At 37.7% G+C, this 14,016-nt stretch overlaps 2 protein-coding genes across 3 annotated transcripts in view; one reads left to right on the top strand and one right to left on the bottom strand.

Moving 5' to 3' along the window:
* si:ch211-207e14.4 (interleukin-17 receptor D) overlaps nt 1-8,849 on the top strand; it is a 50,667-nt gene extending 41,818 nt beyond the window's left edge. For both annotated transcript variants that reach the window (XM_051933590.1, XM_028813359.2), the window contains 2 exons: nt 3,188-3,351; nt 6,860-8,849. In XM_051933590.1, coding sequence (XP_051789550.1) covers nt 3,188-3,351; nt 6,860-7,348 — 653 coding nt within the window. In that variant the 3' untranslated portion in view covers nt 7,349-8,849. The remainder of the gene's footprint in view (nt 1-3,187; nt 3,352-6,859) is intronic.
* Nucleotides 1-14,016, bottom strand: part of LOC114660033 (uncharacterized) — a 65,071-nt gene that overhangs the window by 38,585 nt on the left and 12,470 nt on the right. The gene's annotated exons all lie outside the window — the stretch shown is intronic.

Genomic DNA, 14,016 nt, shown 5'->3' with positions numbered 1-14,016 from the left:
CTCCCCCTTACCGCATCAATCAGTACCCCGCGGCCCCACAGTCGGACCTATCAGTCACTTAAAACAAAAAAGGCTTCAACCTGGCTGGGACACTACAATACTTTCGAAATGTACTGCTTTCATATTCTGTATCTTTCTCTGCATGTGTATTGTGCCATCGTTTGTTTGAGCCTTTCGAATATAACTGCTTTCATAATCTCTTATCTGCCTTTTATTCTCTCCAACGCTTTTGGGTCTCTTTTCTCCGCGCTGCTTTCTTCTTTGCGTTGTTTCATCTAGAACGTATTGTCCTTATACGCTTTATATGTGCTGAGAGCACATGATCTGTGCATGCTACGGATGTACAATTTAAAGAGATTGTTATTTTCATGGGAATTGTTACTTATGCATTATTTTCACTTTTACGTTAAAACTTTTGTAAAAACAATAATTGTCCTTTATTTCTGGCCCCGTGCATGGTTACATCTCTTTCTCGCAAGATGTATAACGCTGCTCGCGTTTGGTGCCGGTCGGTTGAACGCACGCCTAGGATATGCCACCGAATCAACAGTGGTCTTTCTGCTGCTGGCGAGCTGCCTGTTCTGCTTGCCGCATGTCGTTGTTTTAAGAGCTGGGAGCACATGATGCGTGTCTGCCAAAAGCAATCCAACAACTGCTTGATTAGATGTCTGTGGACTTGTTTTAAATGATGGCTCACTGACTTACCTCGCGTGACAACAACAAAATTTATTTATATGGCACATTTACATAGAAATAATGTTGTGCAAAGAATAAAAACGTACCTGTTCTGTTGCATTTGTACATTTTGTGAAAGTGCTTATTTGATATTTGGACTTCAGTCTTCACACATTAAACACTTCATGTCAAACTTTTGTTGTTAGTACAAAAACATGAAAAAAGTTTGTCTTTTAGGTATGTGTTCAACATTACTTGCATTTCCTGTCATCCTACACTTACATAGATCTTTGTAGACACAGAACACACATGAAATGCATGTGTTCCAAATAACAATGTTTTATTTACCCTATATAGCTCCCAGTACCTCACTCCCAGATAAACCAGGCTTGAGATAATAGAGCTTTTTGCCCTTCCTGCAGCAGTGGGGGGATGGGATATCAGGCTGCTTGCCACTATTGCTTATATTTATATTTATATATTTGCTTACATTTACAAAACAAAAGACGCTGATGGAGAGGTGTGAACGGACTTAAGGTGGGCTTTGGTAATTCTAGTGTTAATACTAGATCAGCCAAGCAAAATGCATGTAGCCCCACATGAATTTTACTAGACTAGACTCTCAAGTGAAAGATATCATATAACCAATGTTCTCAGCTGCTCTGCTGGGCTTTTCACATTGTATATGAATAGATAACCTATCTTCTAACCATGAAAATCTCACTCCTGCCTCCCACTCTGCAGGTATGTCTTTGTGAAGGGCACACTGTAACTGTTTGTGAAAACAAGGGATTGGGGGTAATACTCAAACTGTAGTGCTCAGCAGTAAACAATTTCTACTGCTGCTTTAAGTGAGCAGTTTGATGCCATAAAAAAGCAGAGCCCACTGTAGACAATAAAAGCCCTAGATGTATATGAGGGCACCACCAATTGCAGCTCCCCACTGAAGGCAGACACGGAAGGGATTACACCATTTCCAGGACCCTCCTACTGGAAGATTTCACACTTATGTTTCTAACTATCTGATCCTCTCTTCTTGTAGTGCCAAATGGAGAAGAGCTAACTGAACAATGGTGGAAAACAAATATGCCCAGCAACTATGATATTTATTTAAAAAGATGTTTAAATTAAATTTTAAAGAGAAGTCAATAAATGAGTAGCAAAAGGGCTGTCAAACACAAAGCTAAACTAAAACAGCATTTAAAAGACAATTAGCTTTGGTTAGATTCTGAACTTGGAACTTAGTAGTATTTGGCATTAACACTTTGCTAGCTGGTTTGTGGTCTAAGCCAGATGTCTTCTGCAGAGATTGCAGATGGAGGAGGAATAGCAACAAATGTGATAAGGTCATGGTTAGTAAAATGCATAGTTATTGTGAATTTAATCTTGGAGGTGGGGCAGTGACAGTGAAATGTCTGCTACCCTTCTGCTGTGTACCTCAGGTTACATTCCTTCAAGATTTTCTTCTTTCTCTGTGATAGTTATACAATCATATAATTGTTCTTAGGATCCTTGTATTTCCCCAGCTCTTATCTCTCCTCCATAGACACAATCAGTAAACTGTCCTTTCTGTCTCCTCAGCCAGCTCTTTAAGTGTATTCCTGAGCTTTTCTCCTGTCACTCCCACTCCCCTCACAAAGCTACTACAACCCACCTGTACCATATACTGTAAATGGCTGCCTTCTTTCCTCTCTACCTGCTTTCAACCTCCAGGTCTGAATATTTCTGCATTTTTCTTTCATGGGTATCCTGCACCACTTCTTCCCACTGGATGGACAAAATGATCTTTCTGGCTTGTGCAGACCATATCACGGTGTCTAACCTCAACCATAGTTAAGTTAAAGTACTTTTGGTGGGAGTTTGAAGCCAGTGGTCCAGATCTACTCTCAAAGCCCAGTCATTTACTGAATCAAGGATTGCTTCTTTCTCCCTCTGTATATTGCTCTTTATTACTCCACCTTGCGTGGCAAAGTTGATTAACTATGTTTGTGTTAGAGGGTAATCTTTACTTGACTCCATTCTACCTATCTCCAAAGCCTCTATTAGCCTCCAAAGAACTTTATGCCTGCTATCTATAACAACATAGATTGGCAACTCATAAAGATATGCCATAGATCTATGTTTGAAGTATCGTATTTGTGTATTGTTATACACCTACTAGCCAGTTTTGACTGACTTCCTAATTCTCACCTGAAGACATGCACCCTTCGTGATCCAAGATATTAAGGTAGGTCAGAAGCGTCAAAGATATTGTTTTCTACAGACGTGATCTATAACTGAATCATGTTTATGTAATTGCTGCTTGACCCAAGAATTAACACAAATCCATATAGATGCTTTGAAGAAAGAAGTGCAATGGCATCCAAGTACAAGGAAGCACTAGATTATTCTGGCACAGATGCTAGATGGAACAATGGTCCATTAAGTGGCAGCAAACATAAAAAATGAAAAAAAAAAAAATACTGAACTAATGTAATTTTAATTCAAAAACTCCTTTCACTTGCCTTTTTAGTATTCCCTGAAGAAAATCACCTAGATTCAATATCTTCAGACTCTCCCATCCTTGGACATATTCGCCCACAGGTCTTTATCCTGTATTCTAGCTCAGATGGCCCATACCATGTCGCAGTTGTGCTACAATTTGCAGTGTTTCTTCAGCAGCATGCTGCCGTGCAGGTCAGTGTTTGAAGGTGTTTTTTTCTTACATTCTGGCCCTTGCATTCTCTATTTTTTTAATCTTTGTTCTCTGCTACATTTTTCTTTAAACAGTGTAATAATAATAACAAATTTATATAGCACCTTTCCCTTCCTCAAAGTGCTTAAATAATTCAATTCATTTTTTATATAGCAGTTTTTCACAGATGAAATCATTATAAGGGGCTTCCATTACACCACTTGGGTTGCAAATATATACAATTTATATTTGTAGTTTTTTATAGTTCATGACAGATTGTTTCATATACTGTAGTTACAAATAATGCTACTCTACTCAACCAAGTAGTATCAGAAGAACAGATGGCAATAGAAATTACTCAGTGCAGCAGCCTTACTGCCAAGCTTGTCAGCTCTTGGGCTACTGCCAAACTACAATTATTTCAGAAGGCTTGCTTGGGTTTCACCATTAACGCTCGCCTATATGTATCAGACAAAGCGTCTGAATTGATTAACTGCACATGTCTATTAACTGTACAAGATCATGATAAACAATGTCTAAGGAAGACAGCTGAGAGCTTATTTAATATTTTAAATATTATAATTCAAAATGCACAGTCATATGAAATATGAGAGTAACTTCTTAAAAAAACTGTGTAAGCAGAAAAATATAACAACTGGATTTCTTTTATGTCAAACTAGGGGGCTCCGAAGCCAGTAGACTGAAAGCAATAACTACCATTCCCTATTTGTGATGTTCAGTCAGTCTCAGAAAGACCAATGTATTTCTTAAACTTCAGTCACTCAATATTTTAAAATTTCTTATTCCAAGTCATAGTTGTAGTAAACAAAAATAAATTGTTGTACCTTTCCACAGTGAAAATCACTGTTGGACTATTTACAATATGTCATTCTGTAACTGAAATATTCAAAGATTAAGTAATTTGACAAGAGGTACAGAGTGAGTTAGTGATGATGACTGAAATAGCAAGTTCATAGTTTACAGTCTCCTGCGGTGGGTTGGCACCCTGCCCGGGATTGGTTCCTGCCTTGTGCCCTGTGTTGGCTGGGATTGGCTCCAGCAGACCCCCGTGACCCTGTGTTCGGATTCAGCGGGTTGGAAAATGGATGGATGGATAGTTTACAGTCTAGTGTCTCAAGTACTAGGCTTCACTCTCAGAATTTAGAAGACAAATTAAAGGATAACTTTGGCATTTCTCAATTCAAAGTTATATTTTCATCAATCACTGTATTTCTGTGTGTCAATAGAGGCCCACCAAATTAACCAGCTAATTAAGAAGACAGGCTCTATTATTGGATGCACTCTCAACCTGCCTGAGTGAGTAGAGGAGGAGAGAATGAAGACAAAATTGATGTCATTATGAATAATGCTGCATATCCTGACACTGACATTAAGAACGTTCAGCCAACAAATTATTATTAAAGAATTGAGTCGAACAGTATATACTAATTTGCCAAAAAAATTATGTTAAAATGTTTTTTAATAAATGTTAAAAATACCTTGTCTTTTCCTCTAGCTTACAATGTGGCTAAAGGTTTTAAGAAAATATGCCTTTAGCATTTATGAGCCATTCTTGTGATAATGAAAGGAAAAATAAATTACTTTGTTGCACATTCCTACAACTATTTTTCTTGAGGTTAGGGATAGATTTCCTGTTCACCTGTCTGATCACAGCCTCTGTCATGGGTGGAGTTATGATAAGACCAACAAGCTTCCACTGCCAAACTATATTGTGCTTACAATCCTACTTTTGCTTCTGCAAACGTTTTGCAGAATTTGCTTCTGAAAATTGTAATAACAAGACAAATACTGCTCACATCATAGAATTATTTTCTACTAAACGGCACTTACTTTTTGTCCATTACATTCTGTGTTGTTATTTTACATAGTGTAGAGGGTAGGATCCCTATAAAGTTGCAGTATAATGGAAATCAGCACACAAATTCATTGTACTTTATACAAACAACAAATCCGAAGTGAACAGATTACACTGCCCTGTATCTTTAATAAATGCCTTAAGATTTTTGAAATACCCAATAAATGTATAATAAAAAAAATGAAAAAAGAAGGATGTGTGATGGAGCAGACTGAAGCAACACAAACAACATAAACCAATTATCAACTTTTTTTAATGCACAACAAGTTGCTTTTGATTAGGATATGATAATAAAATCATTTAGAACAATGTGTTTGAATGAATAAACTAATTGACATTCACTGAAACCAATCCATCTATAAATACGTGGGAAGAATGTGTAAAACTCATGTAGACCATGACAGTTCTGCGCTACATGAAGAAGCCAACATAACAGGATCTTTGCAAGCAGCAGTGGTAGTGGAAGCAGTGGACGAAGCAGGAGTGCTGAAAGGAAGGTAGGGGGAGTATGTTTTGTGGCGCCCAGACACAGCACTTAGACACAGTGCACTATGCACACATCTCCCAGCTGCTAGAGTACATCAGCCCCGATGTGTAGCCACCTGCAAGGGGCTGGGGTAAAGAGTGGCATATGGGTTGCCTCTGACCTTGGGTAAGCAGACTGCGGCAGAGCCAGGCTACATGCCTGAGTTGGGAAAAAGATGAAGCAGCTTAGAGCACATGCTGCTTTGTGGTGGTAGTTGCTGCTGCTGATGAAGAAACCAGAAAGCCTCTTTTAGGGCACCTCACAGTAGTCGGTGTAAAGTAAACAATTCCATTCCTCCGTCTCTTGGGAAACGCCCCCTCAGGTTATTACAATATTCTCTCTCACAGAAGCACACTATAAATCCATTAGCAGAAGGAAATATCTTTGCAAAATGCTGCTGTATAGTGAAAGAATATAAACAATTGTGGGACTTTCAGTTATTATTGCCTAGTTGTGTACAAAGAAGAGACAACAATTTACATCTGGGTATCAACACTCAATAATGCCAATAACTGCACTTGGCAATGACTTTCCAAGGTGAATCCACACACATTTGATTGACCCTGGAAGATGCCAGGATGAAAACGAGTGGCAGAGTATAGTGCACAGTCTCCTTTTAAAATGTCTGAAAGTTGCAACAAGGTTTTGCTTTGTGCTTTCTTTCCTTCTTAAAACAACATTGATATTTTTCAGTATGTATACAGTATAATTTCAAAATGAGCATCAATACTTGAAAACATTGCTGGCTTGAAAAAAATATACATTTTCTGCATTTTAATAGCTTTTTCATTCACCTATAGACCTGTATTCCCTTTAGTCCTATTGAAGGCTGCAACAACAGACAATGCAAATAAATTTTTTTTAAAAATGCTTCACTTTCAAAACACAATTTTATGTGGAAAATCAATATATGCCACGACTGTGAAAAAAAATAACTCTGAATTGAAAATTACTGGTGTTATCTTTAAACATAAACCATAGACAAAGCAAGCAAATTGTATGTATTGCTCCAGGTTAATATACAATTGCTTAAGAGATACTGTATTAAGAAAAAGGTGTAAATATAGATTTAACTTTTGTCCTTTCTACTTCACCAAATGTTTTGTAGGTCTCCTTGGACCTTTGGGAACAGCTACAAATTGCAGAACATGGGAAGATGAACTGGCTGTGCAAGAAAATAGAAGAAAGTGACTTTGTGCTGGTGGTATGCTCCCAAGGAATGTACAAAATGTCTAACAGGCAAATGGTAACCCAAGTAAATGAGGCCATCGATGTTTCCATAGCGGGAATTTCAATGATTGCAGAGGACATGTATCGTGCAAAGTCTCAAGGTTTGAGCATGTCCAAGTATATTACTGTCACTTTTGAATACACCAGTGAACAATACATTCCCAAGATGTTATATCTGGCATCCAGGTACCATCTGATGTTCAACCTTCCTTTATTGTTCTCTCACCTTCACCAGGTGCAGATGCATAAACCTGGCATACAACTGCATGTGGATGTCATGACTCCAGAAGGATACATTAAAGTCCCTTCTGGGAGTTCACTTTATTGTGCTCTTCATAAAGCAACACAAATATACAATGAAACATAAATGCAGCATGAAACCCAGGATATAGTTTTATATGTTATACTTAAAAATAAGTGCATTTGCAAGATAAATGGTTAATTAAATAACCTACTTATATGAAAGGAAACTTATAAACATTAAACCACACTGTGTGCAATATTTCTAGCCTACAATAAGAACAGTTGTTTCAATTAATGGCAATATGTACTCATTAAAAGTTATTAATCAGTTAGTAAACACCTTCAACATATTTTATGTAACATATTTTCATAGTGATAACAATTCCTGGGCAATATTCAAGCATATACTATATACAATAAGTACACATATTGTATATCCATGTCTCTATTATAAAAGGAGCACAGGTGGATCACAACACTTACGTAGAATCATTCGGACAGTTTGTGGTGAGATTTTAACATCCTGGCTAAATGCTCGGCTTATGACTACAAGTGCTCTTACCCATTTGCAATAGGTGATATCAAAATAAGACTCCACTGGACAAAATTGCAGAATTTGAACCACTACAGTAGAAACTCCCAGACACTATATGGATTCCACATGGCACATAATGGAAACACTCTGCATAATTGGAGAACACTGCAAAAACACCAGGAGAGACAGTGAGTGTGAGAGAGGAAAGGTAAAGAACCAAATTGGAAAATGAAGGCAACAGAAGGTCTCTCTCAGGTGTGGTGCCACAGATGGGCAAAATATCTTCAGAGCAACTGCAACACCAAGGAAAAATCATAAGATAATTTCACAGGAAGTTAAAGAGAATGCTACCCAGCAAGAGTCTGGAGAGCAGGACTCGCTACTTGGAAAGACTGAAAGAAAAACAGGTGATCTTCTGGATTCTAATAGGCATACAGTCCGAAGGAGTATTGTAGACTGTGAAGGACCTTCAAATAATTTTGCAGTTTTAAGGATACCTTTCACGGGTTGCTGAGGGCACGGCAGAAAAAAAGACAATGGGAACCCCTACAGGCAGAGCTACTGTCCCTATGGCAAAAAAGGCCACCTGTTAGGAAAGTGATGCAAAGAAGAGGCTGCATTTTATCTAGATGTGGGAGGAGTTTAATTAGATAATAAAAACAGAGAGGAAACTACCAGGCGAAAAGGACAAATACTGGTGTGAGAAGGACAATGAAAGGCAACAGGAATTAATGTTTTTTAATGATTTAATAGTTATCTCTTTGAATGACCTGCATTGGTGTGCTTTAAAACAATACACACATCATTCTGAATACCTGCCCTTGTCTCAATGGGTATTATTTTGGTTGTGGGCGGATACAATTAGAGTAATCTTCTACAGAATCTGCTGGTATTGGCATTTGCAGTATCACTGGTAAGCAAAATGTAAGGTGAAATGATGTTAGCTATGATGGCTAAGTGAACTGCTGATGAAATGCATTCAGGCTAATTATGCCACTAAACAGAGTAAAATAAAGAGCTGCAACAACTGCTCATCTGAGGTCTTTGCAATATCTCTAACAAAAGGTAATGTATTTGTTGCAATACATAATCATCATCATATATAATATATATACACACACACACAATAATAATAAAAAAACTCATATCATAGAAACCATAAAAAATTAGTTTCAAAACTTAATGCAAATTTGCCCTCTGAAATAGAATTATTTATCCAAATTATTAGTTCACTGTGTAGAGAAGTATTCTGCATATTTTACAAAATCAATAAAGACAAATTAAAATTAAAATACAATTAATACATTTCCCCCATTGTGTATCCAAATATCCTACATTTCTCAGATCTGTATGGTTGCTGGCCCCATTTAATATATCTAATATCTATATCTATTAACTGCAAAATTACATAAGTCAAAGGTTTACTTTGTCTTACTCTGCCTATGCAACTAAATTCTTGTTTCATGTTCATTACTTTATATCCATCCATCCATCCATTGTCTCCCGCTTATCCGAGGTCGGGTCGCGGGGGCAGCAGCTTGAGCAGAGATGCCCAGACTTCCCTCTCCCCGGCCACTTCTTCTAGCTCTTCCGGGAGAATCCCAAGGCGTTCCCAGGCCAGTCGAGAGACATAGTCCCTCCAACGTGTCCTGGGTCTTCCCTGGGGCCTCCTCCCGGTTGGACGTGCCCGGAACACCTCACCAGGGAGGCGTCCAGGAGGCATCCTGATCAGATGCCCGAGCCACCTCATCTGACTCCTCTCGATGCGGAGGAGTTACTTTATATCTTTCCAAAATGTGTGTTCCAGTTCTGGCTCACAGCAAATTTCTGCTTCTTTTTTGTAAATGACAATCAGTTGCATTACCATATGCCAGAATGGTGTCTGTTCACCCTTCTGTGACATTTATACCAGCTCTGACTGGTTCAGCTCTCCGGTGTGTAACCATGCTTATGTGTTTATAATCTTTGTGTTGTCCCTTCATAGTTTTCATGTAAAAACATAAATCACACCTAGTAAAACACCCATGAAAAAAAATATTTCTTGAAACACTGAAAAGGTTTAAATTTTATTGCTTATACAGTGCGCCGGAACTATACATAGTTTAACCTAAGTGATAGGCTCAAAAACCTTTTTGTTCCCCCCACCCTCACAAAATGTTTGGGGCTTAATTTATCAAACATTATGCAAGCATAAAGACAATGATGATATATATTAGCAAAAGATAATGCAAACTGATATCAATTGACCATGTGCCATTACATTTTAACACTGGAATAGAATAGAAAAAACTACACATGAACTTTTCTGTTAAAAAAATCACCCCAAACATTTCCATTTGTGTAATTAACTATCCAACAATAATATGACCCACAGTAAAATTTAAAAAAAAGAAAGCTCAAGTGTTTGATGGGTTGGTATGTGATATGCTTTCACTGTTTTTCACTCTTCTTTACCATTATTTTTCTTATTGCTGCAGACTACCCTCAATGGAGTTCATCATGAGCCAATTCTACCGTCAACTTTATATGGGTGAAAAGGGTGGGCACTGGTGGAAAAGGGCATTGTCTCTTTTGTGTTTGTTTGATTTTGTTTTTAAAATAGGTTTTTAATGTACTTTTTTATTAATAAAAATGCGTTAATAAAAATGAAACTGCAGATTTTGACATCATCATCTATGTGGTGTTTAGGTATTCTGTTACAAAGTGCCACAGCTATTTCGAATAGTAATAATAAACAATAGAACTTGAAGAATGTCTGATAAAGCGAGTGATTTTAAACAGGTGTTATGATTTATGTATCTATCCATCCATCCATCCATCCAACCATTATCCAACCCGCTATATCCTAACTACAGGGTCATGGGGGTCTGCTGGAGCCAATCCCAGCCAACACAGGGCACAAGGCAGGAAACAAACCCCGGGCAGGGCGCCAGCCCACCGCAGGGCGCGCACGCACACACACACACCAAGCACACAGTAGGGACAATTTAGAATCACCAATGCACCTAACCTGCATGTCTTTGGACTGTAGGAGGAAACCGGAGCACCCGGAGGAAACCCACACAGACACGGGGAGAACATGCAAACTCCACGCAGGGAGGACCCGGGAAGCGAACCCACTGCGCCACCGTGCCGCCCTTTATGTATCTAGTGTTTATAAAATAATATTGTTGTACTGTATTTAGGTTTTTCTAGCATTGGAATATAGTCATTTTTACACACCTGATCAAAACTGAGATTTGCTAATTTCAATAAATAAATTTTTGTTTAGCAATATATACTGTAACTATCATTAGTTAGCAGTCTTTTAACAACTATTGATAATTAACTCATGATACTGCAATTCTTACATAGGTTGTAAAAGTAACACAAATCAGCACACCTCTCTCTATTAACCTCCTTGGTATTAATACTGAGCATGACTTAAGTTCAGAATTCTATGTAAATACAATTAAGCCTATGTCAGACTTAGTGTGTAAATCCCGAGTCTTATTTGTGTTTCTAAATGGATGAATGGTAATTTTCTCAAGCTAAATAAAGAAAAAACAGAAATTTTAGTGATTGGCAATAATGGATATAATGAGGTTATTAGAAACAAACTTGATGCATTAGGATTAAAAGTCAAGACGGAGGTAAAGAATTTAGGGGCAACTGTTGACTATAACCTGAATTTTAAATCACATATTAATCAGATCACTAGGACAGCATTTTTTCACTTAAGAAACATAGCAAAAGTTAGACCTCTAATTTCTCAGCATCTTTCAATGATATAAGTTTACTCTTTTGTTTTCAGTCGACTAGATTACTGTAATGCACTCCTCTCAGGACTACCCAAAAAAAGACATATATCGTTTGCAACTAGTGCAGAATGCAGCTGCTAGAATCCTAACTAGAAAAAGGAAATCCAAGCATATTTCTCCAGTTTTTATGTCACTACACTGGTTACCTGTGTCATTCAGAATTGAGTTAAAATACTGCTTATGGTTTACAAAGCCTTAAATAATCTCGCTCCATCTTATATATCGGAATGTCTGACACCTTATATTCCAAATCGCAACCTTAGATCCTCAAATGAGTGTCTGCTTAGAATTCCAAGAGCTAAACTTAAAAGAAGTGGTAAGGCGGCCTTCTGCTGTTATGCACCTAAAATCTGGAATAGCCTGCCAATAGGAATTCACCAGGTTTAATACAGTGGAGCACTTTAAAAATCTGCTAAAAACACATTACTTTAACATGGCTTTCTCATAACTTCAATTTAGTTTAATCCTGATGCTCTGCATATTCAATTAATTATCATAACTATTCATGGTGGCTCTAAAATCCATACTAACCCCTACTCTTCTGTTTCTTTTCCCGGTTTTCTGTGGTGGCGACCTGCGCCACCACCACCTAATCAAAGCACCATGATGTTCCTACATTGATGAATTAAAAGCCAGAAGTCTACATGACCATCATCATCAAGTCCTTCCATGAGAACCCTAAATACAAAGAGGACTGTTCATTTATGTTAGGTAGAATGCCCAGAGGGGCTTGGCGGTCTCATGGTCTGGAACCCCTGCAGATTTTATTTTTTTTCTCCAGCCATCTTGAGTTTTTTGTTTTTTCTGTCCTCCCTGGCCATCGGACCTTACTCTTATTCTATGTTAATTAGTGTTGTCTTATTTTAATTCTTACTTTGTCTTCATCATGTAAAGCACTTTGAGCTACATTATTTGTATGAAAATGTGCTATATAAATAAATGTTGTTGTTGTTGTAAACATGCAGCAATCTTTAGAAATTGTGACTGTATGCTGTAAGGCACAACTTTTAGTTCACCTGTAAATTGTCACTTGGATGAAATTCAATATGCATATACAGTACTGTGTTAAATCTGAAGAAACATAGACAAAGCACATGCACTACTCTATTCCAACACTCAGGCCTCTCACATCTGTCAATTCTAAAGAACACCTATATATACTTAAGAAGAAGGAAAAAAATGCCTCATTTACAATATGCTATATAAGGAATTCCCACAGTTTACGGTCAAAATTTAAACTCCCAAACTGCAAGCAGTACACTTTCGTACAAAAGAAACATTTTAGGAATTGTTTCAAAGGTCTGGGAATGTAAGCCATCTCTTCTACTACAGTTCTCCCCTTGTCTGTACAATGTTGGAACTCTGAATCTGTGATCTCTTGAAATTATTGTTTGCCAGGTCAACAGCAAGTTTTATATCCTTTATGTTAACATCAGATGCTTTACAAAGAGAGTCAAAGACAAATGAAAGTCAGTCTCACTTAAGGGATTTAATTTGCAACTTAGGTGGTAATCGTACTCATATAAATCAGCCAAACGAAATTCATGTTATTAAGAACATCTAAAGGTAAAAAAAAGTAAGGCTAGCCAAATATAGCAGAACACATACAAATACATACAGTCATGGCCGAAATTATCAGCACCCCTGGAATTTTCCCAGAAAATGCACCATTTCTTCCAGAAAATTGTTGCAATTACAAATGTTTTTGTATACACGTTTATTTCATTTATGTGCATTGGAACAATACAAAAAAACTGAGAAAAAAAGCCAAATCTGACATTATAATAATAATAATAATAATTCATTACATTTATATAGCGTCACAGAGAACTCCAAAAAATGGGCCGGACAAAATTATTGGCACCCTTTCAAAATTGTGGGTAAATCGTTTTATTTCAAGCATGTGATGCTCGTTTGAACTCATCTGTGGCAAGAAACAGGTGCTGGCAATATAGCAATCACACCTGAAGCCACTTAAAATGGAGAAAAGTTGCCTCAACCTTTCTGTTGTGTGTCTGAGTGTGCCACACTAAGCATGGAGAACAGAAAGAAGAGCAGAGAACTGTCTGAGGACTTGAGAACAACAATTGTGGAAAAATATCAACAATCTCAAGGCTACAAGTCCATCTCCAGAGATCTTCATGTTCCTTTGTTCACTGTGCACAACATAATAAAGAAGTTCACAACACATGGCACTGTAGCTAATCTCCCTGGACGTGGATGGAAGAGAAAAATTGATAAAAGACTGCAATGAAGGATAGTCCGAATGGTGGATAAACAACCCCAATCAATAGTCCGAAACAATAGTTCAAAACATATTCAAGCTGTTCTGCAGACTCAGGGTGCAACAGTGTCAGCTCGAACTATCCGTCAACATCTGAACGAAATGAAACGCTATGCCAGGAGAGCCAGGAGGACCCCACTGCTGACACAGAAACATAAATAAGCCAGACTGGA

Source organism: Erpetoichthys calabaricus, chromosome 11 (assembly GCF_900747795.2).
Source record: "Erpetoichthys calabaricus chromosome 11, fErpCal1.3, whole genome shotgun sequence".
Taxonomy (NCBI): Eukaryota; Metazoa; Chordata; class Cladistia; order Polypteriformes; family Polypteridae; genus Erpetoichthys; species Erpetoichthys calabaricus.
This window is presented reverse-complemented; position numbering and strand designations above follow the sequence as displayed.